General features: G+C 41.2%; 1 protein-coding gene across 2 annotated transcripts in view; it reads left to right on the forward strand.

The window, feature by feature from the left end:
* The window catches only part of RAD50 (RAD50 double strand break repair protein), a 39917-nt gene extending 22493 nt beyond the window's left edge, over window positions 1-17424 (forward strand). For both annotated transcript variants that reach the window (XM_090064874.1, XM_090064875.1), the window contains exons 15-26: window positions 1690-1879; window positions 3467-3593; window positions 3888-4081; window positions 4495-4605; window positions 5590-5682; window positions 5758-5871; window positions 6761-6888; window positions 8318-8542; window positions 12590-12675; window positions 13169-13311; window positions 14345-14478; window positions 16951-17424. In XM_090064874.1, coding sequence (XP_089921000.1) covers window positions 1690-1879; window positions 3467-3593; window positions 3888-4081; window positions 4495-4605; window positions 5590-5682; window positions 5758-5871; window positions 6761-6888; window positions 8318-8542; window positions 12590-12675; window positions 13169-13311; window positions 14345-14478; window positions 16951-17137 — 1732 coding nt within the window. In that variant the 3' untranslated portion in view covers window positions 17138-17424. The remainder of the gene's footprint in view (window positions 1-1689; window positions 1880-3466; window positions 3594-3887; window positions 4082-4494; window positions 4606-5589; window positions 5683-5757; window positions 5872-6760; window positions 6889-8317; window positions 8543-12589; window positions 12676-13168; window positions 13312-14344; window positions 14479-16950) is intronic.
* The last annotated feature ends 6620 nt before the right edge of the window (window positions 17425-24044 follow it).

The raw sequence follows: 24044 nt of genomic DNA on the forward strand, positions 1-24044 counted from the left end.
GCTGAGAGCCATGGGACTCTTTAGCCTGGAAAAGCGTAGGCTCAGGGGTGATCTGATGGCCACCTATAAGTTTCTCAGGGGTGACCACCAGGATCTGGGGGAACATCTGTTCACCAGAGCGCCCCAAGGGATGATGAGGTCGAACGGTCACAAACTCCTGCAAGACCGTTTCAGGCTGGACATAAGGAAGAATTTCTTTACTGTCCGAGCCCCCAAGGTCTGGAACAGTCTGCCAGCGGAGGTGGTTCAAGCACCTACATTGAACACCTTCAAGAGTAAATTGGATGCTTATCTTGCTGGGATCCTATCACCCCAGCTGACTTCCTGCCCTTTGGGCAGGGAGCTGGACTCAAGGATCTCCCGAGGTCCCTTCCAGCCCTAATGTCTATGAAATCTATGAAATTATCTGTGTTAGTAGTGCATATAGAGGCAATTGCGTAATAGCTCAAAATAAAATCTTATTCCGGTATATTGTATGGGGAGGGGGCAGGGAGGTGTGAGGGAGTGTGTGATGTGTGGGGGTGTATGCATGTGTGCATATGGTGGGGTTTGGTGGGTGGGTGTGGATATGTTGGGATATAGGGTATGTGTATGGCAGGGGTGTATGTGGGTATGGCAGAGTGTATATGGGTACGGTGGGGGTGGGGCAGGGGGGGCGCTGTCCAAGCGCTAGATCTTGGGAGCTAGCTGGGAGTGGGTGGAGGGAGAGTTGAGGGGCAGGGGTTCATGCAGCAGAGCTTGCCCAAGCAGTGTAGGTGCCGTCCCAGCCCATGGCTGCTCCTTGGCACCCTGCATGGGGCTAAGTCCCACACGTTCCATGCTCCCATCTGCACCCACCCTGGCCTTGGCCCCAGCCGCATACTCAGCTTCTTGCCAGGGCTACCTTACACCCACTTGGCTGCCTGCAGGTGGCTGCTGATTGTGCCAGGTGGGCAGGTTGGTTGGAAGGTGACCTGAATCTGGAGCTGCCCAGCTTCATCTCCTCTCCTTATCTGCTGCCCAGAGTGCTGCAGCAGGGACAAAGAGGAACTGCTGGGGGGGTGGGGAGCTAGGCAGCTCCCTGGGTGGCTGCAGCAGCAGCAGCACCGCCGGGAAACCTGTGCATTCTGGCCAGGGCCCTTTGGTGGGTGAGAGTGGGAGCACAGCATGTGCTGCCCCAGTGGGAGTGGGCAGGGCATGGCCCCATGCACAGTGGAGCAGGGCAGCCATGGGTTGGAGGTAATTAAATTGGTGAGTGCCTGCCCTTGGGTTGTATCTAATCAGCTGGTGGGCCAGATCTGGTCTGCAGGCCATATTTTGCCCACTCCTGTTCTATCAGGACTTAGTTTATCTCAGGTTTCATGAGAGTTAGGATATGAGAGAGGAAAATGCAGATAAATATGTACCCTTTTCCTTCTCAAGGTGGTAGTATTGTACAGTTTATTTCTGTATGACCCAAGATAAGAATGAATGCATTGCTTTGACAAATACTCTTGGTATTGAACTAATCTTAGCTCAAAAAACACGGATATGTTGCCATATTTTGTTGAATTAGATGAACTAAGCAAAGATGGGAAGGTTTCAGCAGCTGACACTTTATAAAATTATCCCACCTGTTTCACATTTAAATATTGTACAGCCTTCATTATATTGTGAGTGTGCTATAGTTTTTGAATCAGCAGTTGCTATAGATTTGTATTTCCTGTTCAGGCAGACCATAGTCGAACTCAAAGAAAAGGACATACCAGATTTAAGGAACAAACTACAGAATGTAAACCGAGATATTCAGCGCTTAAAAATGGATATAGAAGAAGTAGAAACTCTCTTGCACGCGGTTATTCCTGAGGAGGAAAGTGCCAAAGCATGCTTACAAGATATAACTCTTATGGAAAGGTACCAGGTAAGTTTTTCTTAACTTCTTCTAATAAACGGTTGAGACTCCCATAATGCTACTTTTGGTGTCCAGTAATTCACTGTTTTTACAACACCTTGAAGTGTTGCAGAATTTTAGAGCTACTAAAGAAAGCATTTAGAAAACAATTCCAAAGCTAACACAGATGGTTATGGTAACTGTAGTATCTTACATGTGTATAATGCCTTTCAGTTCAGAGGATCTCGGAGTACTTTACAAAGAGTTCACAAGAATTGTAGCATTCTTTGACATACCATGGAGGAAGGAAGGGAGAAATCATTTTCTCTGCACTAAACCTTCAGTTATGAGCTTCCCTATTTGGAAGTTACTTCACCTTAAATGAAGTGTGCTTTGCAGTCCTGATGCCCCAACTTTCAATCATTCTTACTTAATTAGCTCTCTCCATTTGAGTTTCATACCATGCACCTTTTCATATCTTATTGCACATTTTCCTTACTTATGACTTTTGTATTATAGGATCATCCACTTACACAGAGAAGCTGGCAGAGTATGTCACATAATTAAGAAAAAATACTTACGTAGTACAGAAGAAGAGGTGATATATTTGGGAAGTTTTCTAATTCTGTTAGGGATTTTAAAATCCAAAACAGAATGTGATACTGTTTCATCTTGCCAAATTCTGGCACAATATTTCAGAAAGACTTTATAGGATGAGGTACTGTCATGTCTACCTTATTGGCCTAGAAGAAAATTATGATTTGGGATTATATTGATATCAGTATACATATTGATCATATCCCTTTTCAATGTATACATTTCTGAACACATCAGTGTATATTGATTAATTGGCATTTTCTTTCCACAAATCTTAAGTCGAAACTTGTACACTTGTGCAAGATTACACACAAAGATTACGTGCTCATTCTATGCACTTGAGGTTTTCATACAGCCAACATTTATGAATGCTATTTACTTAAACCAATCTGAGATTTGCATGCTAGGAAGTTTAGGTGTTTAGAAGTGGTGGTGCAGTTTTCGATAATGTGTTGTATGTATTCTTAATTCAGTGTGAAAACTAAATTTCTTACAACTTCATTGTTCTTAGGTTAAACACAATATCTTCTATTAGACCAACTCAGATAGTTGGAAAAATTCTTCTTAGCAAGCTTTCGGGCACAAATACTCTTCGTCAGGCTGAGCAAGCGTCTGCAGATGGTCCATGTTCTTCATGGGTGGAGTGGTAATGGCTGCTTTACCACCTGCAGACATAGTTTTACCATCTGCAGGCACTTCCTCAGCCTGACAAAGGGTGCACAAAAGCTTGCTAAAAAGAATTTTTCCAACGATATCTTTTATTAGACCAACTCAAATAGGATTTACCCTGAGAACGTTGTCTGCCTGTGTCCTTAGACCAGCACAGCTATGACCTACACCCCTTATAACTTCATTCACATTAGCATTTCATTTGGCTAAAGAAGACAATCTTGAATTTAAAACAACAATTTTTAGTGCAAGTTACTCTGAATTGGAGGAATTTAAGTAGAAGATTGTTTTGTTAAAGTTAAACACATTATTAAACAGTGCAAAAATATTAACTTTTCCTATTGCTTTTAGATTGATCTAAGGGATGTTGAAAGAAAAATTGCTCAGCATGCTGCCAAACTGCTAGGGGTAGACTTAACTAGAACTGTTCAACAAGTAAGCCAAGAAAAGCAAGGAAAGAAACACTTGTGGGATACAGGTAAATTATGCAAACAAGGTGGTTTACCAATCTTGATGCCTTTTGAAGACTGAAAATAGTATTTCACTTTTATGTAAGTCTCAGTTATTTAAATTTGGTTTTATGTTATGTAGTGTTTTAAAGCAAATCGTTGTCTCATAACTTCTGTTTAAGTGGACTAGTCATTTTATTGTCTAAAATCTGTCACCTGCTACCAAGAATACTTTAGTGTTCAATTTCAGTTAATGCAGAGTAAATTGTTTTGTTAAGTCCTAGATTGTTTAACTATGTGCATTTTTTAAAATTGGTCTGCAGTAACAAGTAAAATTGAGCTAAATCAAAAACTTAAGCAAACCCAGCAGAATCAGATCCAGCAGCTAAAGAGTACACTGAATGAACTGAAAGCAGAGAAGCTTCACATTTCCAGCAGAATGCAACGTCGACAGCAGCTGGAAGAACAGACTGTGGAATTGTCCACTGAGGTTCAGTCCTTAGGCAGAGAGATCAAAGTAAGAAAATTCACATGCACTTTCTTTACTTCTGCAAAAGTACTGTTAAATGTTTGCCTTCAGTATGATGCATTAGAACTAGCTTTACAATTTTTTTTAAAATGTTCTTTCTGCTTATTTTCGCCGGTTTTTAAATTTGGGCACCTCCCAGACTTGCTTTGTATATCCGTAGTTCACAGATAACACGTACGATTTGCCCCTCTTGATTTTTTTTTTTTTTAATTTATTTTTTATTTTTTTATTCATGTTGGAAAAGAATTGTCTTTAAAATCATAACTGAAAAACTTGGGTAACTCCCAGATGTCCACGAGTACACAAGTTTACAAACTAGAAAAGGAAATAAGGCATTGAGAAATTTAAAGTGGATTTCTAAGAAAAGTATGTATATCGGCATATATTCTTTTCTTTTTCAGGAAGCAAAGGAACAAATATTTCCTTTGGACACCACTTTAGAAAAACTCCAGCAAGAGAGAGAGGACCTAATCAATAAGAAGAACACGAGTAACAAAACAATGCAAGACAAGGTTAGAATCCCACAATGTTTAAGTTGGGAGTACAGTAATTTATTTAGTTATGAAGACACTTGTTAGAGAAGGATTCCAGAGCTCTTATAAGGAAAGTCTGTCTTTGGGTAGCTGTGGTGGCTACAGGCAGTATCATAAGCTGCCTGTAATTCATTCGAAGAGAGAGGACATAGCCCAGTTCAGAAGATGAGCCAATACTGAAACAGCGTGTTGGTAGTCCCTTGTTCCACAAGCTCCTGTGGACACTGTCTGTGGCTACATAAACAGGTTGCTGCAAGATAAACTAGGTTGTGGACTTATAACACAGTGAGCTATTCTCTGCAATACTGCCCTCTCACAGTAATGCTGTTTTCAGTGTAGCGGGTAGCATGGCTTTTCATTACAGCTGTCTTATTCTGTTTTGACTTAACCAGTAAACCCACAGAGCTGATTTAAGCCCCTAATTTAAAACCTTAAGATGTTCAATTGTGAGTATCCAGACCAGAAACTTACTATTTAATGCTGTATACTACATGGAAATTATATAGCAGTGTCTTTAAAGTCAGTACTCATTACATCAACAGACAGGATGATGTGATGCAAAGCAGGCCATCAAACATAACATTTTTATATATATTGGTACCCTTTGACAAGGTGCGTGGCCACATTAGAACAGTGAAATAAATTAAAAGAAACAGAAAAATACAGTAAAGAAGACTTCTTAAGGAAAAATCCTGCCAATAGTAAAATAAAAAATAGATTTTTATAAAATGAATAGAACTCTCAGAGTTAGAGGCGTGTTAAATTTGTTTTGCTAAATTTGGTAATCTGAACAAAACTGAATATTTGTCTTAAACCAAAGGCTATTGTAATGGTTTATACTTTTGAAAGCATTCTGTACTTAAATGTTATGCAGTTCTGTGAATTATTAAGTGTGCATGTGTGTATATACATGCACACTTATTAAACCTAAACACTTATTTAATTAGATGTTTTTCCCCATAGATAAATGATACCAAAGAGAAAGTTAAAACTATTCACAACTATATGAAAGAAATTGAAAACTATATTCAAGATGGGAAAGAAGACTATAAAAAGGTAATTTTAAAAGAAATAGTCAAAATACTAGTTATTTTTTTACGTTAAAGTGATAAAAAATTCTTTTTTCTATAGCAAAAGGAGTCTGAACTTGATGAAGTAAAAACTCAATTAGCTGATTGTGAGAACCGGAAAGAAAGGATAAATAAAGAGATGGGAACAATTAGACAAGATATTGATACCCAGAAGGTAAATTTTATATTTGTTGTTTTTTTTATGATGTAACATATTCTGAATGACTAGTGAGGCCCTGATCCTGCACTCAAATCAATGCAGTTAGCTGTACCCATGCAAAGATGTGTGGATTTATTGTGGCATGAATGTCTCTGTGGAGCCGAGATTTATATGCACTACAGGTAGATGCCCCTTTGAAAACAGGTCTGTAATCCTCTTTTTACATGTTAGCTGCAAACCGATAAATCTACCAATAAGTAAGCAAACCAGTAAGTCACATAAGAGCCTAGCTTTTCTGAAGAAATGTTGTATGTAGTGTGCTCCTTTGTTGTAAAAGGTATCTTGTGTTGGACACTTAAATTTCAAGGTACCCCATCCTTGAGCATTTTATCAACTTTATTTATGTTTTTTACATACTTGAAATCCTTTGTGATATTGTTCAAATGCTGTTCACACTCTAGTGTAATATTTGACTGCTCCGCTTTTCATCTTAACATCCCAAAAGGATTTAACCAAAATAATACATTATATTTAAAGCAACATTTACAGTTTTATTTACTTGCAAGCACAATCCCACTGGCGCATAAATGAATTACAGTACTATTATTATAGTGCTCAAAACATTGGGCACATTGTCAGGGACAGTTTGTGTTGCATCTCTTTTCAAATAACTAATCTATCCAAAGTAATTTATTAATGTAATATAACATGAATATATCTTCGCTGCTGCCAGTTAATTTTGCTTTCAGTTGATCATGTAGTTTTTATCGTATGTATATTTCAGAGTTGTTCTGTATTTAAGTCTATACATTGAAAATGAATGTATGTATGTATTTATATATAGAAGTATGGAATTTTAAAAGCTTATTACCCTATTAAACCTTTTGGCTTTACTTGAATTTAGATACAAGAAAGATGGCTAGAGGATAATCTTACTTTAAGAAAAAGACATGAAGAGCTAAAAGGAGTTGAAGAAGAAATAAAACAGCATTTGAAGGAGCTGGGGGAAATGAAAGCTCAACAAATGAAAACGTAGGGTTATCACATCTTTTTAAAAAAAATCCAAACCATCATAAGCAGGAGTTCCCCAAAAGAGTTACATTTTCACCACACTATTAATAGACAGATTGGTTATCTTCCACTCTTTCAGACCACTTCCTCTTCACATTCATACCTGCATAATATTCCTGTGATAACAGCAACGTAAGTTAGTTAAATTTGCATTAAATAGATCTGTCTCTGTTCATCTTGCTTAGCAGCTGAAATAATGTGGTGAGACAGCATCACTTGTGAATAAGTCTTCCAGTAACCAGAGCTTGAGAACTGCTTTCCAGAACCCATAAGACTAGTCCTATGGACATTTCTTATGAATGCAGTTGCTGTCATGCATAAATCTCGTTGATGTCTGTGAGACTCGAGTGTGTTTGCAAGTTTAAACCCCAGTGTATCATCCATCCAGTGTAATTATCCATAATGCCCAATCCTTCAAGTGTCATTTCAGATGGAAGTCAGAAGTAACAATATTACCTTGTAAAGTGTTCTATTTATAGTACAACTAAATATGAGACTTAGCATCACCTCTTTGGTGTGTGATACGCATGGATGATTGTTATAACTTGTAAAAATTAATAGGGAAAGTACAAGAATATCTTGTTTTTGTTTTCCATCCTGCTTGCAGTGATCACAATGGCACATTTTTCACTCATTTCAAGAGTTTTTAACATAATCCTTTGGAGCCTGCTGTGAAGGGGTAAACATACATAATGGTTGTATCAGTGTTAAATTGTACTGGTTTAAGATGTTTTGATATAGCTGGTACATTTGTCTACTTCTGCCAAAATAAGTGAAGCTAAATCCCTGTAACCTAAATTTGTTTAATTAGGTTTTCAAGTTACTGCAGGTTAGCTCCTTTTTATACCCATATAGGAGCAGAAGGACAAATGTTAAATCAAAACCACTGATGCACATACCCAAGTTGCAAGTTTCCATTCGCTTTTTAGAATTATTTAAAGTTACACAGCTTTTTATATCGACTATTCTTCTTTGGTACCAAAAATAGTAATGGCATTTAAGGAATTACCGTAGCAATCATTTTGTTGCTGTACGTTATGCGAAAGATTTAGTTCTCTACAGTTGGACTACTTATTTTGCATATATTTACCTATAGTGTTGCAGCTTTCAAACCTGATGATTTTTCTTCACTGATTAGAGTAGTGATTTTTATTATATTTTTAAGCAAAATCCCATCAAAATATTTCCTCATTTCTTACCAGTAACAAATATTTTGCAGTGCAGTTTTGTGTTTGGGGAGCAGCGAATATAATATCTTTTTGGATTACAAGTTTAATTTCTATACTTGCTGCTGCTGTACAAAATATTATCTCTTATGAAAAACAGGGAGATAGAACTGTCTTTTAGACATAAAGCATTAAATGCAAAATACTCTTTTCTAACATGACAGAGAACAACATCGTCTAGAAGAGAAAATAGAAGAACTGAAAAGAAATCACAGTTTGGCCCTAGGCCGGCAGCGTGGATTTGAGGAAGAGATCATTAGGTTTAAGAAAGAGCTTCGAGAATCACAGTTCAAAGATGCAGAGGAAAAGTACAGAGACATGATGATTGTTATGAGAACAACAGAGCTGGTGAACAAGGACCTAGACATTTACTACAAAGCACTTGACAAGTGAGTATGTTACATGGTAGAAATACTTATATCGTTGATTATCAACTTTTCAGAGTCCTGGCCCCTCCCCCACTACTTTGTTGAATGTGGCAGCATCCTTGGTTGAAAACCATTGCTGGCACTGCTTCAGTTTGCTTCAGTGCTTCACATCTGGGTCCTGCTGCTTCCAGATAAAATTGCCCTATGCCTGCATCACAGCCAGCAGACATGTGGCACATACATATGCTCCTTCTGCATTAGGGCTCCGATCAGTCTAAAGCAGGCAGAAGCTGCCTTGTGCAATAAAGCCTTCCCAGTCCAGCTTTTCCTATGCTTCTCCCAGAAACGGGCACTGGTGAGACTGTCCTGGGTGCTTCTGTTTGCAGGAGGACTGCAGGGCTTCGGCATGCCAGTTGAGAACTACAGTAAATGTTTCTGAATTTTTCAATTACAGACAAGATTTACCATAATACTACAAGGCTTCACTGTGCCTAAGAAGCCGAGTTCCTTGGTTTTCTCTGTGGAGTGTTAGATAATATTTTAGGTATGTTGGGTAGAAGCCTTTGAGCACCTTGAAGATAAGAACCTGAATTGACACAGTATGAGAGGTTAGTGTAAAATGTGCAAGATGGGCTTTATGAGCTCACAGTAGCTTGTCGTATTGAGATGATATCCTGGATCATTCTTTAAAAATGGGAGTTCCCCAAAGAGTGGTAGCCTGCTCCGTGGGCAGGATCTCCATTAGACAGGGGAAAGTAAAGCTGATTGTTAGTTGGCTTTTGTCTCTTGGATCTGAGTTTGTACAGTAAAATTGGTGCTAATCACTTGACATGCATGTAAAAAATACCTAGCATACCCTTGAGGCTCTTTAAATAATAATGCTTGGAAAGCAAAATGCAGTCATGTTTCAGGGTTAAAAAAGTAGCTTGAGCAAATTAAAGTGTTGCTTTCCAGTCCCTTCTATGTTGCTGGAAGTTCCTTGTTCATGGCTTCCACTCGTCCTGATGTGTGCTTATAGAGTTGTATTAGTCACAGTGTCTCAAAGGCTTATATCTAGTAAAGATATACTTTCTTGAGGGGGGGGGGCGTGTATATATATTCAGAGTACTTCATTTAATAGAAGGGAAGAATAAAGAAATAGTATTTGAAAGAGATGTTGATAACCCAGTGTAAGCTTTTCTGAAATGACTTTTTTGTAAAGAATTTCTGCTTTTTAAAGTGAAATGATAGATGATCATTATGGCTGCTGACAAATGTGAAGAACCCCCTCCCCCTCCCCCCCCCCCCCCCCCCCAAAAAAAAAAAAAGGCATTTTGCAGGAAGAGGAAGCACTTTAGTTCAACCTGGCTCCCCAACATCTGTAGATCAGGCATTTCAGCAGGGCTGCTTGATGCTTTTATCTAAAGCTGTTTCAATCAGGTATTAGACAAAAATGCCAAAAAGCCCTGCTGAAGCCCCCAGTCTGTGCAGAGGTTGGATCAAACTAATATGATGCCTCTTCTGGGCATGCACTGCTCTCAGTGCAGAGTCTACCGGGCTTAAAGTAAAGCGATGTTCTTTCTTTTTCATGTCTATAAGCAACCCTACATTTCTTTGCCTTGGCACTTACCATGAAAATGCACTCCATGAATTCCCCTACAGTTTTCCCTTTTATAGTTGAGAATTAAATTGCTGTTTAAGGCAATACAGGAAATTAGTCTTGTAATTTCAAGAAAAAACAGATAGGCATCACTTATGGGTAATCGCATAAATCAGTGAGAAAAATATCATCTCTAATGGTCAGAGATTGAAAGCCATACACGTAGTCTAGGAAATCAGCGTTTTGCATGCATGCGTTGTGTTTCTGGTAGATTCACTGTAAGATTCATCTTTCTTGATTTTATATTTAAAGACTGGTAATATTGCTGTATAATGTGTTCCTGAGCTATTTGTGCTGCTTTTTGATGTATTTTTCCTTTCTCCAGGCTTAGCAATTTCTATTTATGGTAGTGGGAATTTTTTACGTCCCTGGATGAGATGGAGAGCTTTGTTTTGAAAGAGATGAGAGAAAAGATTTTTTTTATTTTTTTCATCCCAGAAATGTTTTATTGCCCCAGCTTTTTTTTAGAAAAGCGTTCAAGTAATTGGCATGACCCAGCCAGCTTACTTTGACTTTCATGTTATAGTCTGATATTACAGCAGAGTTCCAGGTCTTCTGTAGTTAAAGTTGAGCATCAGCCTTTAATTAAAGGTCAACCATAATTTGCAACTTTATTTCATTGCTTGTCTCTTGTTGGTCTTTGCTTCAATACCAGGTGACTCAACATAAAAATATACATGTTTGATATTATCAGGTAGAAAATTCAAATAAGAGATACAATCTCTTAAAGTCCTGGTGTCACTATTACTGCTTTTGGGTGAGATGGGTGGAAATGATTAGAGCCTAACCCTTCCAAGTGACTGAATCAGAATTCTTGGTAGAGGCAGAATGGAAAAGAGAAGTCCTTTTCCACTCAAATCCAGTGTCTCCCTCACTTAACACAGCTGTCAGTCAAGGCAAAAAGTGCTTGAGTTGTCTATTCAGGGCTAACCCATTCGAAATACTAAATGTCTCATTCCCATATGCAGGTGCTGGATTCTTGTAAAAGGTAGTATCGCAAATCAGTGGTAGAGGCAGGTGGCAAGCGTGCCACTTACGTGCAAGGTTTGTACATGTTTGTAAAGGAAGACATACGTGGCTGATGAGTGGATTCTAAACCCACATTCTTGACATCCTTCTTTCTCATTCTGTTGAACCCAAGTATTGCTAGGTTTGCAAAGTAGAGCCAGTGGAGGTGACCCTTCCTTTTCCACTGACTGTACAAATTACTGGATTGCTTTGGAAATCTGCACCATTATTTGGACTAAGATATACAGGATAAGGATTTTTTTCTGTACTGTCAGCACTCCTTTTCAATCGAAAGGAAAAGTTAATTTAGTAAGATTTCGAAGGAACAAAATCATTCCAGCTTTTATAAAAATGTAACTAGCACCATATTTTAAAAAATTAGCTCTGTAAACCCCAAAAGAATCTGAGCTGTAGATTTGGTTGATACACCAGAATGAAATGCCACATACTATGAACAAAAGTGTATGAAACTGGAAGTTTAGCAGAAGTTATTTTAAATCTGTTTATGGCCATTCTGATATCACTTACTCTGAGAGAGAAATAAAGACCCCATACTGAAAACAGGAGAAATATGAGTTAGTTTATAGAGTGAACTCAGTCTGTGTGTATAACGGTAATCCATAATCACAAGTTTAAATGTTTGTCGGGTCAGGGCTGAAGTCAGCAGCTCCAGATCTTAAGGATGAATTGATTTGTGAAAGTACACAGATTTTCAGATTATGAAAAGTGTGGTTCACTTATGATTTGAAATTGAATTGTTTCTGTCAGTCTAATGTTAAATGTAGCTTCCTAAAGAAACTTTCATTCACTTCTCCTTTAGTAAATGAGCTTTTTTTACTGTTGTTCTTTCTTAGAGCACTAATGACACTTCACAGCATGAAATCATAGAGAAGTAAGGCTGAAAGAGACCTTAAAAGATTATCTAGTCTAACCATGGGTTCAAAAATGGAAGGAATTGACAAAAAATAGTGTACAATCTTCTCAAAGCACCTACATTACCATAATGTAATACAATTACAATTCTCTAATATTCATTTTAAAGTGGGGAAAATCCCTATTTGGGTGATGGCTTGAAATCTAGACTTTGTATGTGAATGACAATTACACTAAAAGTTTAGGTAATAATAATAATATTCCTCAGTCAATAATTGACTAGAAATCCAAGAGTAACCAAAGAGTTTTGCTTCCCTTGCTCAAATATCTTTTGAGATATGATTGTTGACATTATGAAACTAAATTGTATGTCAAGGGGAATATTTACCAATGTAAAATATTTTTATTTTGTATACATTTCTGCTGTACTCACCATCATAAAGAATAATATTTTTAATATGGACTCTACTTGAAAATGGAAGGAAAGGCACTGTCTTCCTGAAAATGCTTTTAGTAAGTCAGCTATTTTGTCTATTCTTCTTTCTTAGAGCAATAATGACATTTCACAGCATGAAAATGGAAGAAATCAACAAAATAATTCGTGATCTTTGGCGAAGCACCTACAGAGGGCAAGGTACCTGAATTGGTTTTTGACATTTTCAGTATGCAATCTGAAAGCATCTTTTATGTATACATTGGTTCGTAATAAACACTGAATACTTCACAACATTTTTTTAAAACTCTGCACCCATGGAACTCTAAACTTGAATCGAGTTGTTGTAACAATAAAAAGTTATATAGTTGAGCATGGCACAATCTGATGTAATTCATCTTCCCATACTTTCCAAAGTACATGTATGTGTCTTTGGGAGCAGGAGTTGAAACAATACTGCAGTTAAGCAGCATACTAGTTTAATCCATTTCCATAAATTAACCTACCAGTGTTGAAGGTTCATCTGTTGGTAGGAGTATTCTGAGCAGTATTTGTATAATTATATTGCCTAAAGGAGCTGCCCTATTTTTTTCAACCCTGCTTAGCCATTGTACCTTGTACATTGTACCTCACTGTCTCAATGCTTTGTTTTAAAACGTACTTTTTTATGATGGAAACCTTTTCTTCCCATTAGATATTGAATATGTAGAGATTCGTTCTGATGCAGATGAGAATGTTTCAGCATCTGATAAAAGGAGAAGTTACAATTATAGAGTAGTAATGATAAAAGGAGATACTGCACTGGATATGCGAGGAAGGTGTAGTGCTGGGCAAAAGGTATGTAATATAATTTCATTTATATGGAAGTGTTAGCATGATGCTGTAGGAATTACTCTGTATAGTGGTCCAGGAATCATGTGATAGGCAAGGATTTCTTAGGGTGATATCTTTTATTGGACCAACTGAATAATTAGGAAAGGCGGACAAAGCTTTGAAGGCAAGACATTCCTCTTCAGGTCATTTACATGGAACAAGACTTCTGTGGTTGGAAGGATAAGATGTATTCTGGATTGTTAGAAGTGAAGACAAACACAAGCTTAAAATGCCCCAGACAAATGATGCAAAGAGTTTCTAGTCGCTTAATTTACTGAAATGATGCTAACAGTTGTGTAGATTTTATTTAAAAAAAAAAAATCATAAATGCATTTTGAGAGGAAAGCTTAAAAATGTTACAAAACAGGAGAAGCTTAGAATGTCATGTGGAAGCCCCGTGTGAATGAGACTGAAACTTTCATAGCCACTTTCTGAGAATTATTTGATCAGAAAATATGATGCCAACAAACATAATTACAGGAAATTATTCTTTGATAAAATGTACTCTTAAAATTTCTTCAGTGTGTTTTGAATCTTCATGTAGTCAAAAGGTGATTGGTGAGACTTAGTCACTTTGGGCACTGACAAACACGCAGATCCCCTGTTGTAACTCACAGCGCTTTACAGAAAGTGCCAAGAGTTACAACAACCTTTCCCCCAACCCAGCAGATATATGTATCTCTGTTTGGTCTGGGGCTGGGGATTGAGCCCCACTTTGGAATGGATCCAAGGGAGAGAGGGTGCATGTGGATTGGAGCCCCACTCTAGGGGGGCTCCAATCTACATGCCCCCAGACCAGAGCTCTTTCCCATCCTGTAGACAGCACCTGTTCAGGCACGGGGACAAACAGAAATTAACTCTGTGAATTGCCTTTTACAAACACTTAGCCCGTTGTCTTTTAAGCCTGCTGTTGCTGTTTGTAGTGTTGTTACAAAAAGTTACATGCATAATTTCTTTCTAAGAATACACTGAAGAGATGTGGGTTATTTTCTTTCAGGTACTTGCTTCCCTTATTATTCGTCTTGCTCTGGCAGAAACATTTTGTCTCAATTGTGGTATTCTTGCACTGGATGAACCTACCACTAATCTTGATCGAGAAAATATCGAGTCTCTGGCACATGCGCTGGTGGAGTAAGTGACTGGCTTTAGTTTTAGCTGGCAGTCTTATGAAGTGGATATCTGCTCTGTGTAGTTGGAATTGGGGAGGGTGAATTCTGTCCCTTAATATACTAGAGAGGAGGACGGTAAAACAGCAGCAGTAGTTTTACCATGTTTTGGAAATTATTTCTTTTTTAATTGCCCAGTAGCTTGCCATTTCTGTACACAATAGCATATATTTCAGATAAATATGTATATGCGTGTGCGTGCATACACACACACATACGTACATATGTACATACATACAATTATATGTACTATAGTGTGTGTGTAGTATATACTATGTATAGTGTGTATATATTTTTAGAGTGTGTTTTATATTTATGTGCGTGTATGGTGGATCTGTGTGTGTTTGTGTGCATGTATAATTTGTATCACTATACATAGAGAGATACATATCTATATAGAGATGATATAGAGAGAGCTATCTAGAAAAGATAGCTCTCTCTATAGCTATCTAGATAGATAGCTATAGAGAGATCTATATCTATGTATCTACTGGCAAATTGCCCATCAAAAACATTGGCCCCATGCATCTGGGCCCACACCCACACCTCCCTGTAAGCTGTGCGCATGCGCAACCGCGCACAATAAAAAATCATGCCGTGCAATAACTTGTTAATGCTATTCACACAGTGGTGTACCGATGGGAGTGGGGGGCATAGCCCCCCAGGCACTGGCCTGTGGGGGATGCCCAGTGCTGTAAAAAAGGGGCGCCAATGCTTCTGCCACCGCTCGCTTTGCATCCGGCACGCTGAAATACCCATGCACTCCCAGCCAGGATTGCTTATAGATCGCTAAACCTTAGAGGGAACATTGCCCATGCCCCCTTTTCTCCCCTTTGGATCTGACCCCTCCCCACTGTCGAGTCTGACCCTACCCCCCCCCCCTCTGGTCCAGGTCTGACGCGCCTCCCCCCCACCCCTGCCCATTCAGGTCTGAGACAGATTAAGCCTTTTATTATATTAGATACATATATTTGTATAGCTGGACAGTCATTCATGTATACATATACATACATATATACACACGTAAACATGTAGTGTGTATTCTGTATACAATACCATATATTCCAGATACTCCATTATTTGAAAAAAGGAGGAAGCGTTACTTAAGTGTTCTGTTTCATATTGTGTGTAGCCAAGAAGTAAAATGCTGACTGTCAGAAGTAATGCTGACTCTCAGATTGCTTAACAGTTCATGACCTTTATCTCTTGGGTATCTTGAGTTTTCATCTTAATGGGGATACAAGAACAACAAAGGCCTTTATTGTTATTTGGTTAGTTAGTTCTCTTTATTCTGCCTAAGAGTTTACTGCAGCTGTTTGGGAGCCAGAGATGTTAATAGTCAAGCACTTTACTAATGATCACATGAAATAACTGAGGAAGAGCCTGCACTTATTTCCAATGCATTCTAAAGAGTTAATAACATTTTTAATACAGCATAATTTAAATTTTAGAAAAAGAACTACCAAACTTACCCAAATCCAAGATGACTTTGAATTTAAGACAACCCCCTCAATAGTCTAGATATGGAAAATAATAAATTTGTTATAATTTTCCAAGTCTCTAATCTAATTATTGGGGGGGTCACCCAAAGTTTGTCCCTCCTACTGCTGCAGGGGGCAGGAAAACAGAAGCATGGTAAAAGCAGATGAGAGGGGAGGTGGGGGAAAGCAGGAGTTGGGAGTAGGCTGTGAAAAAGAAGGGCTGAGGAGCAGGAGGGGGGAAAGCAGAGATGGGGCGGGCAGGGGAAAAGCAAGGATCATCCCCCAACCTGTAACTACCCTCTGCTACTTGCCTCCTGCTGCTGCTTTCTGTGCTGATCCAGGTACAGGTGGAGCCCAGGATGCTTCTGACCTATGCTGTAGGGACCAGCTGTTCTGGGAGCCTGACTCTGCAGTGCACAGATTCCTTCTTCCCTCTCCTGCTCCCTTTGCCAACTTCCGTGTCTGTCCTCCTGGCTGACCCTTCTCCCAGTCAACAGTGGAGGCAAGACAGGGATGCCTGCCACAGCCGAGTGAGATGATCCAACTGGGGGCTGTGAGGAGTCACTGTGCAGGAAGCCCAGCTGGCTGGAGACCACAGTAGCAGCCTGCAGACTCCTCCTCCCTTGCCTGGCTCCCTGCCAGCCAGAGAGACAAAGAGAGCAGCCTGGCAGGGAAGAAGCTGGAAACAGGAATCTGCATGCTGCTGATGCTGCCTGTGCCCCAGCTGGGCTCCCTGCACAGCCACTCATTCCCAGTTGGAGCAATGTGATATTCGGTTTCCACATACTGAATGGGGGAAACCCTCGTCTTGCAATCAAGTAAATACGGTAATAGCATGACTGTTTTTTATGGCTTAGAATGTTGTACTAAGGTTGTTTTAGAGAATTTGCCAAGTATGTTTGCCAAGTTAGGATGTGATTTCCATGAACGTATCCTAACCATTGAATCTTCCGTAGGATAATAAAAAGCCGCTCGCAACAGCGCAACTTTCAGCTGCTTGTGATAACACACGATGAAGATTTTGTGGAGCTTTTGGGCCGCTCTGAATATGTGGAGACATTCTACCGGATAAAGAAGAACATTGACCAGTGTTCTGAGATTGTAAAGTGCAGCGTCAGTTCCTTAGGTTCGTATGTTCATTAAGGCTTCCAGATGCTTTTATATTGTAGCCTGACTTAGTAACAGAGCAAAGCTTTAAGACGGCTGATATGAAGAAAAGACTTCTATTTTCTTATGCTAAGAGAAAAATCATAGCTAAATGTTTAATTCGTGTTAAATAATAACAACTAGTCTACTGTTAAAACTGTGTCAATTAAAAATATCTAAAAGATACACAAATTTTCTTGCTTGTTTTAAATATAAATACTGAATATGGACAACCTTGAATGATTGTAGAAAACACTATAAATGTAGCTGGTGCTTTAAAAATATAAACAAGCCATGTTCATCTTCAAGTAGGTGTCAGGATGGATCTTTCTGTACACACCTTCATGTGCCACAGCAGGTTCATTGAAATGGTAATGTGTAATGTGGATAATCTGCCTCCAGTCCAGCTGTTCAAGAATTGGTGTTCACCTCCCAAGTTACAGGATACACTTTCCCATATGTATCTGCTTCAGCCACAGGAGAGACCTCTGTTCACAGCGAGTATCTGTACTGCAGCAGCAGGAGGCTCAGTCTCATATCATCAAGAAAATAAGCTTCACTTACCTGCTCACACTCCATTGCATATCAATCTGGAGATAAGATGGTGAAGACACCCGTGGGAGGAAGCCTAGCATTGTGCTCAACGTATGCTCGCTGCTTCACTTCTGGGGTTAACACTCAAGGAGCAGGAGAAGATGGGAGGGGATTACCTTCCTGGTAGTGAGATTGAATGTCCTGGTGCTCTAATGTACACCTAGCCATTGGGGGCAAGTCCCATTTGGGGTAGTACTCACCTGGTACAACTGACTGATCAGAAGTAGATCCTAGCAGGATGGAGGGACAAGCCTAATGTATGCTGTCTGTGCCCCATTTGGCCTCTGTATGAGCTTTGAGAGACTCTTGCTCTGTCTCAGACAACAACATCCACAGGAACTTTGCTTGACTCATAGTCAGGGAGATCACTTGTGCTTGAGGGCAGCTTTGTTTGTCTGTTTTTGCCAGGTGAGATGCCTTCAAACTCAATAGCACGGTATGAACTTGGCATTTTAGCTGAGCTGGACTTAAGCCAACAGGGTAGTGTTTATGATGTTCCTGTCTGTCCTGGAAGATTTTAAGCCCAGGAAATCATGATACAGAGCAAGATGATGTCTGTCAGAAGAGTTTGTTCTTTATCTAATCATTAGCCAGAGAACTTACTCCTGTAAGTTCAGCACCTGAGACTCAGCATTGTCTTCTTGAGACTCAGCAAGGCCTCTCTTTGAGCCTTTTTCAGAATACTTTTCATTTTATCCTGAAGGTGGTCTTTAAATGCTTTAATTGGATGAATTGCTGATCTCAGGGGGGGCTACTGTTGCATTTCAAAGTAAAACCTGAAAGGGGTAAAAGACTGAAATACCTACAAAAAAAGGAAAGCAAGATATGGTGGGCCAGTAGGGGGTGCTCCTGCACTGAGCCACCTGCCTCACTGCCTGACCAAAACCAGGCTTCAGGTGTCTCCCCTGGAGTGAGCTGACCCCCTTCCTGGAGCACACCCACAAGCTGGGGGTAACTGCTGCTGCCTGGGTTACACAGAGCCTGTGACCTTGGGGGTGCCTTACCCCCAGCAGGATGTATCTGGGTGCTTCTTATAGCCTGAAGCATTAACAGTAGACTCGCTTAGGCAGCTGAGCAAGGGAGCTAAAAGGCTTACCTAATCCCTCTCAAGCAGGTACAACAAGGCTTGCAATAACAGTTAGCTTATTGATTGGAGAGTGTAGGCGTGGGGAGGGGTATGGGTTAGAGAAGTATCAAAAGAAACACCTTGACCAAACAGAAGCGGCTTGGTAACCTTTTGATACTCTTCTAAATTACTAGCTGAAATCGAAGTAAGTTACTCATATTTACAGCCAGAGTCTGACCAAGCTTTTTCCCTGGGGGCTGCATGGTTTGTTTGCCATGTCCCAAAACATCTGCCCTGTTCCTCATCGAGGGACCCTCTTATACACCTGTCATGACCTTATCACTAAGTTCCCACCAGAAGCAACCTCACTGCCTGCTGACCGGTGCCCCCAGATGACACCAGCCTGACCAGGTGAGCTGACTAGCTACCTGACCTGCAAGGGCAGGAACCTGCGACAAAGAAGGAGCAGGTTCCCCCTCCCACTGCAATTGATACGGCACAGTGGTGACCAGAATCGGGGGTTTCGGCTGCTGCTTTCCAGCAGACAGACTTGTGGAGGTTTCTCCACACAAGAGATAGCTGCTAAACACGAGTGAGTCATGAGAGAGATGGGATATGTGGGGGACTGGAGGTGCAGATCCCTATAAAAATGGAGGCAAAGATGAGGCCTGCAGGATCTTAATTACCTAAGAAGATCTGTGAATTGCTCAGAGAGACTTTCTGAATATGTGACTACAAAGAGACACTCTGCCCTCAGGATTAGGAAAGGTCTGATGCATGTCTGCAAGGGTTCAGCAGGGAGATTGTGTTTAAGGGCAACCTCCACAGCTTCATTAGTGGCAGGTCCTGTCAGACCAACCTGGCAGCCTTCTATGACCAGGTCACAAAATCCTTGGACGCAGGTGTCATGGTGGACATAGTCTTTCTGGACTTTAGGAAGGCCTTCGACACTGTCTCTCACCCCATTCTCATTAAAAAAAACTGGGAGACTGTGGTGTTGACACTTACACAGTCAGATGGGTGGCAAATTGGCTGGAGAGCCACACCCAGAGAGTGGTGGTGGATGGGTCATTTTCGACCCGGAGCGATGTGGGCAGGGGGTCCCCCAGGGCTCGGTCCTCGGGCCCGCACTGTTCAACATCTTCATCAGTGACTTGGATGAGGGGGTAAAAAGCACCCTATTCAAATTCGCAGATGACACTAAGATGTGGGGGGATGTGGGCATGTTAGAAGGAAGGACTAGGCTGCAATCGGACCTAGACAGGTTACAGGGGTGGGCGGATGGGAACAGGATGGGATTCAACACTGACAAGTGCAAGGTGCTGCACCTGGGGAGGAAGAGCCAGCAGCATACCTACAGGCTGGGGAACTCCCTTCTCGTCAGTGCAGAGGCAGAAAAGGATCTTGGAGTCGTCACTGATGCCAAGATGAACATGGGCCGGCAGTGTGGGCATGCAGTCAGGAAGGCCAACCGTACCTTGTCATGCATCCACAGATGCATCTCGAGCAGGTCCAATGAGGTGATCCTCCCCCTCTATGCGGCACTGGTCAGGCCGCAGCTGGAGGACTGCGTCCAGTTCTGGGCGCCGCACTTCAAGAGGGATGTGGGCAACATGGAGAGGGTCCAGAAGAGGCCACTCGCATGGTCGGGGACAGCAGGGCAGGCCCTACAAGGACAGGCTACGGGAACTGAACCTGTTCAGCCTCCACAAGAAGGCCGAGGGGGGATCTAGTGGCCTGTTACAAACTAGTCTGAGGGGACCAGCAGGCATTGGGGGAGTCCCTGAGCGCTGCCAGGAGTGACTAGAAATAACGCTTACAAGCTGGCAGAGGGGAGATTCAGACTAGACATCAGGAGGCGCGACTTCACGGTCAGGGTGGCTAGGATCTGGAACCAACTTCCAAGAGAAGTGGTGCTGGCCCCTACCCTGGGGGTGTTTAAGAGGAGGCTGGATGAACACCTAGCCAGCGTCATTTGACCCCAGTACTCTTTCCTGCCGTGGCAGGTGGTCGGACTTGATGATCTGCTCAGGTCCCTTACGACCCGACCTACTATGAATCTATGCAAGGATTCCTGTTGTCATTTCGGCGCACTGTGTTGCATTTTAAGTTGAGCTAAATTGTGTGTGCTGTTACTGTCTTACTGGGCAGAGTTTTTCTGGTGTTCTCTGTTGCATGCTTTGAGCACTGCAATTCGCAGTGTTAATTAACACTGTCTTCACAGAACAAACTGTTCTTGTTCAGGCATTTATGAATTCAGTGCCTCTGCCTAAAGTCTAATGTTAAGTCTGGATAACCGCACCAATACTGGAGAAGATGATCTCTTCTGAAGGGAAGTTTTCCAGTAGGCACAGTAAAGAGGAAAATAGGTTTGGAATCATGTCTGCTGACCTGCAACATTCTTGTCCTGGCGTGAATTCAAAGTGTGTTGACTCTAACCCATGAGGAGTTACTTTATTTTCATAAGCAAATCTCTGGGAGCTTAATTGATCATCATGCTTTTTTAGGGTCCATGTACTTTTCAACAGCCACTGTGTGGTGACAGTGGGGGTGGGGGGTGTTGTAGTAGGCTGATTGCAGCCCCCCCCAACCCCACTTTGGGGGAAGCTGTCCTGGGCACGGGGATCCCTGGTAGCCAAGGAATCTTAACCTTGATAAGAGCCCAGGCCACCCCTGCGTTAGATCTCAGCTTTGGAAAAAATCCTGCTTTTTGATGTAAGGATACAGACAACAGATGGAAGACAGGATTCTTTCTGTTTTACATAAAAATTCCTGTAGTAATGTTTTCATGCAGGCTCTAGCCTGGGTACATGATACCCAGATGCCAACACAGACCCTTTGTGTAGCCCTAAGTGGAAACCATACCCAGCACCCAGTGCATCGAGCATGCAGAAAAGGCTTGGGGCAGACCTGCTTTGGGACCAGGCTTGGGTAGGGGGATGACCACTTCGGGAGGCCTGTGGTACAGACCCCCAGTGCCAATCCAGATTTGAGGGGGGGCAGGCAAGCTCACTCTTGTAGATCTTTGCATTAAAAGATTTCCCTCTCCAACCAGAGGCGCCCTGCGCCACAAGCAACAAGCGCCCAGAAAAAAGGCAGCTTTGCAGGGGAGGCGGGCAGCACTGCCTATTGAACTCAGACCCCCCACAAAAATGTGTCCATCTCAAGCAAAACTGCCAACAATGCCCCCCCAAAAAGCAACTCAGCACAACCCAAGAAAATAAACCACAATATCAAATCTTGTCCTAAAACACCACCTGGTAGTGAAGTAGTACTGCAAGGGCAGGAGGGTAAAATTATTCTGACGTGCCTCCATGCACATTTTACTAGATGTAGCGTAATAAAACATTGCATGGTAAATCACTGCCATCTGAACCTAAGAAAGAAAATTTAAACCAGGAACATTTTTAGTGACTGAAGGCCGAGTACATGTACAAAGGCCCTATGGCTTCAAAAGCCTTAGTTAGATGTTTCTGATACAGGGTTTTTTAACATCCACCTATACGAATAGATCTTACTTTTTCAAGGCTGAGTTTTTTGACAAAATGTTAGCCGTGTAGGTAGAGCAAGCTAGGAAAGCATTTTTCCTTTCCCACAGATCCACACATTTTTTTCAATTTAAATTCTCCTGTTCCAGACTGGTGCCTTCAGGGATTTTTTTGTTTCATCCTAGACCTGCCACATCATTAGAACAAGGCTATAAGAGGAAACTTCTTCACTGTGAAAAGCACTGGCGTTTGAACTCTGATCTTAGAAAAGTTAGGTTATAGATGTAGAGACATGCATAGCCATCTGCTGTTTTTTAGTATAAATGTGGTTTTAACTTTTATTCATTTTGCTAGTTTGTGATGTCTAGGAATTCAAGATGGCCAGTGGTGCCTTAATTGAACACACTTTTATCTCAGGGAGAGGAGGAAAGGGTATAGATTGAGCTGTTCAAATAACTCTCTGTTTCGCACGAAACAATTTTTTCGAAATGTTCCGCCATCAAAATTCTAAAAAAAAATTGTTTCGGCTCAAATGTAACACTGTTTAAAGGGACATTTTAAATTTCAAATAAAATTATGGTAACTTTTTAAATAAGCCATTTTAACTCAGACTCAATGGTGTTTAATTAAATAAACTAAGTGACAGTGTTGGAAATTATGTTTGAGGGGCATTTTAGTTTAAAACCCACAGTCTGGCAATGCTGTCACTGTCTCTGGATCTGCACTTTCCCCCCAAGTGTTTTCCCAGCCATAACTATAGGGATAAGCCAGTGTGACTTCTGCGATGGAAGTCTGGGTTCTGTCTAAAGGCATTTTACCATATTATTAACATCATAATTTCAGAGAGAACCAATTCATACTAGAAACCAATTTAAAAATTCCTTTAAAGAAAGAGCTGCCAGGGCGGGTTGAGGGGCACAGTGCTCCTCACTAGGTCTAGATGATCTGTGCTTGGTTCTGGATGTAGAGAGGAGAGGACCATTTCTCCTTTCTCCCCATCCTGAACCTGAAAAATGTCCCCCAGCATAACTTGAAGCAGGAAAAGATTGTCACTGACCACAGAATGCATCTTGTGTTGGGTCTACTGCATCTAAGCGCTATTAAAACAGCACAGCCAGCCCCCCTCAGGCATGGTATTTTTGTGATATTCTCTGTTTTAGGGTCAAACTTATTTCTGTTTCCCAGCCTTGGCACGTGGCTGTCCGATGGGCAAGAAACAGCATTTCTCTTGGGCCAGGAGTTGCGGGCTTCTGTGAAGTGCAGGACCTTTCCTCTTCCTCTGCCTGTTCCTTTCCCAGCCACCTGAAACCCCCTCCTTGATGAATTTGAACTGACAAATAGAGATGGCTTCACAGCTGGAACAGCACATTTGGAAACCTTTTGCCCCACAGAGCTATGATTTCAACACACAAGTCTTCTCAGAGCTTTTGAGTGTTTCTGGGAGCAAGTCTAAGAACAGCCTAGACGGACAAGCAGAACATATACGCAGGTAAGCGACAGGCCAGGGTAATGCTGGAAGTTGGGGGCCAGTGCACACATCCACAGGAGGCCTCAAATGCCTCTACACAAAAGCTCGTAGTATGGAAAACAAGCAAGAGGAGCTTACCCTCCTGCTAGCTGACACCAACCCAGACATAGTGGGGATAACTGAAACGTGGTGGGACCCAACGCATGACTGGGCAGTGAATATCGAGGGCTGTAAGCTGTACAGGGGGGACAGGACAGGGAGGAAAGGTGGAGGTGTGGTGCTCTACAT

The sequence above is a fragment of the Crocodylus siamensis genome, chromosome 10 (assembly GCF_052110815.1).
Source record: "Crocodylus siamensis isolate JL-2025a chromosome 10, ASM5211081v1, whole genome shotgun sequence".
NCBI classification, from domain to species: Eukaryota; Metazoa; Chordata; order Crocodylia; family Crocodylidae; genus Crocodylus; species Crocodylus siamensis.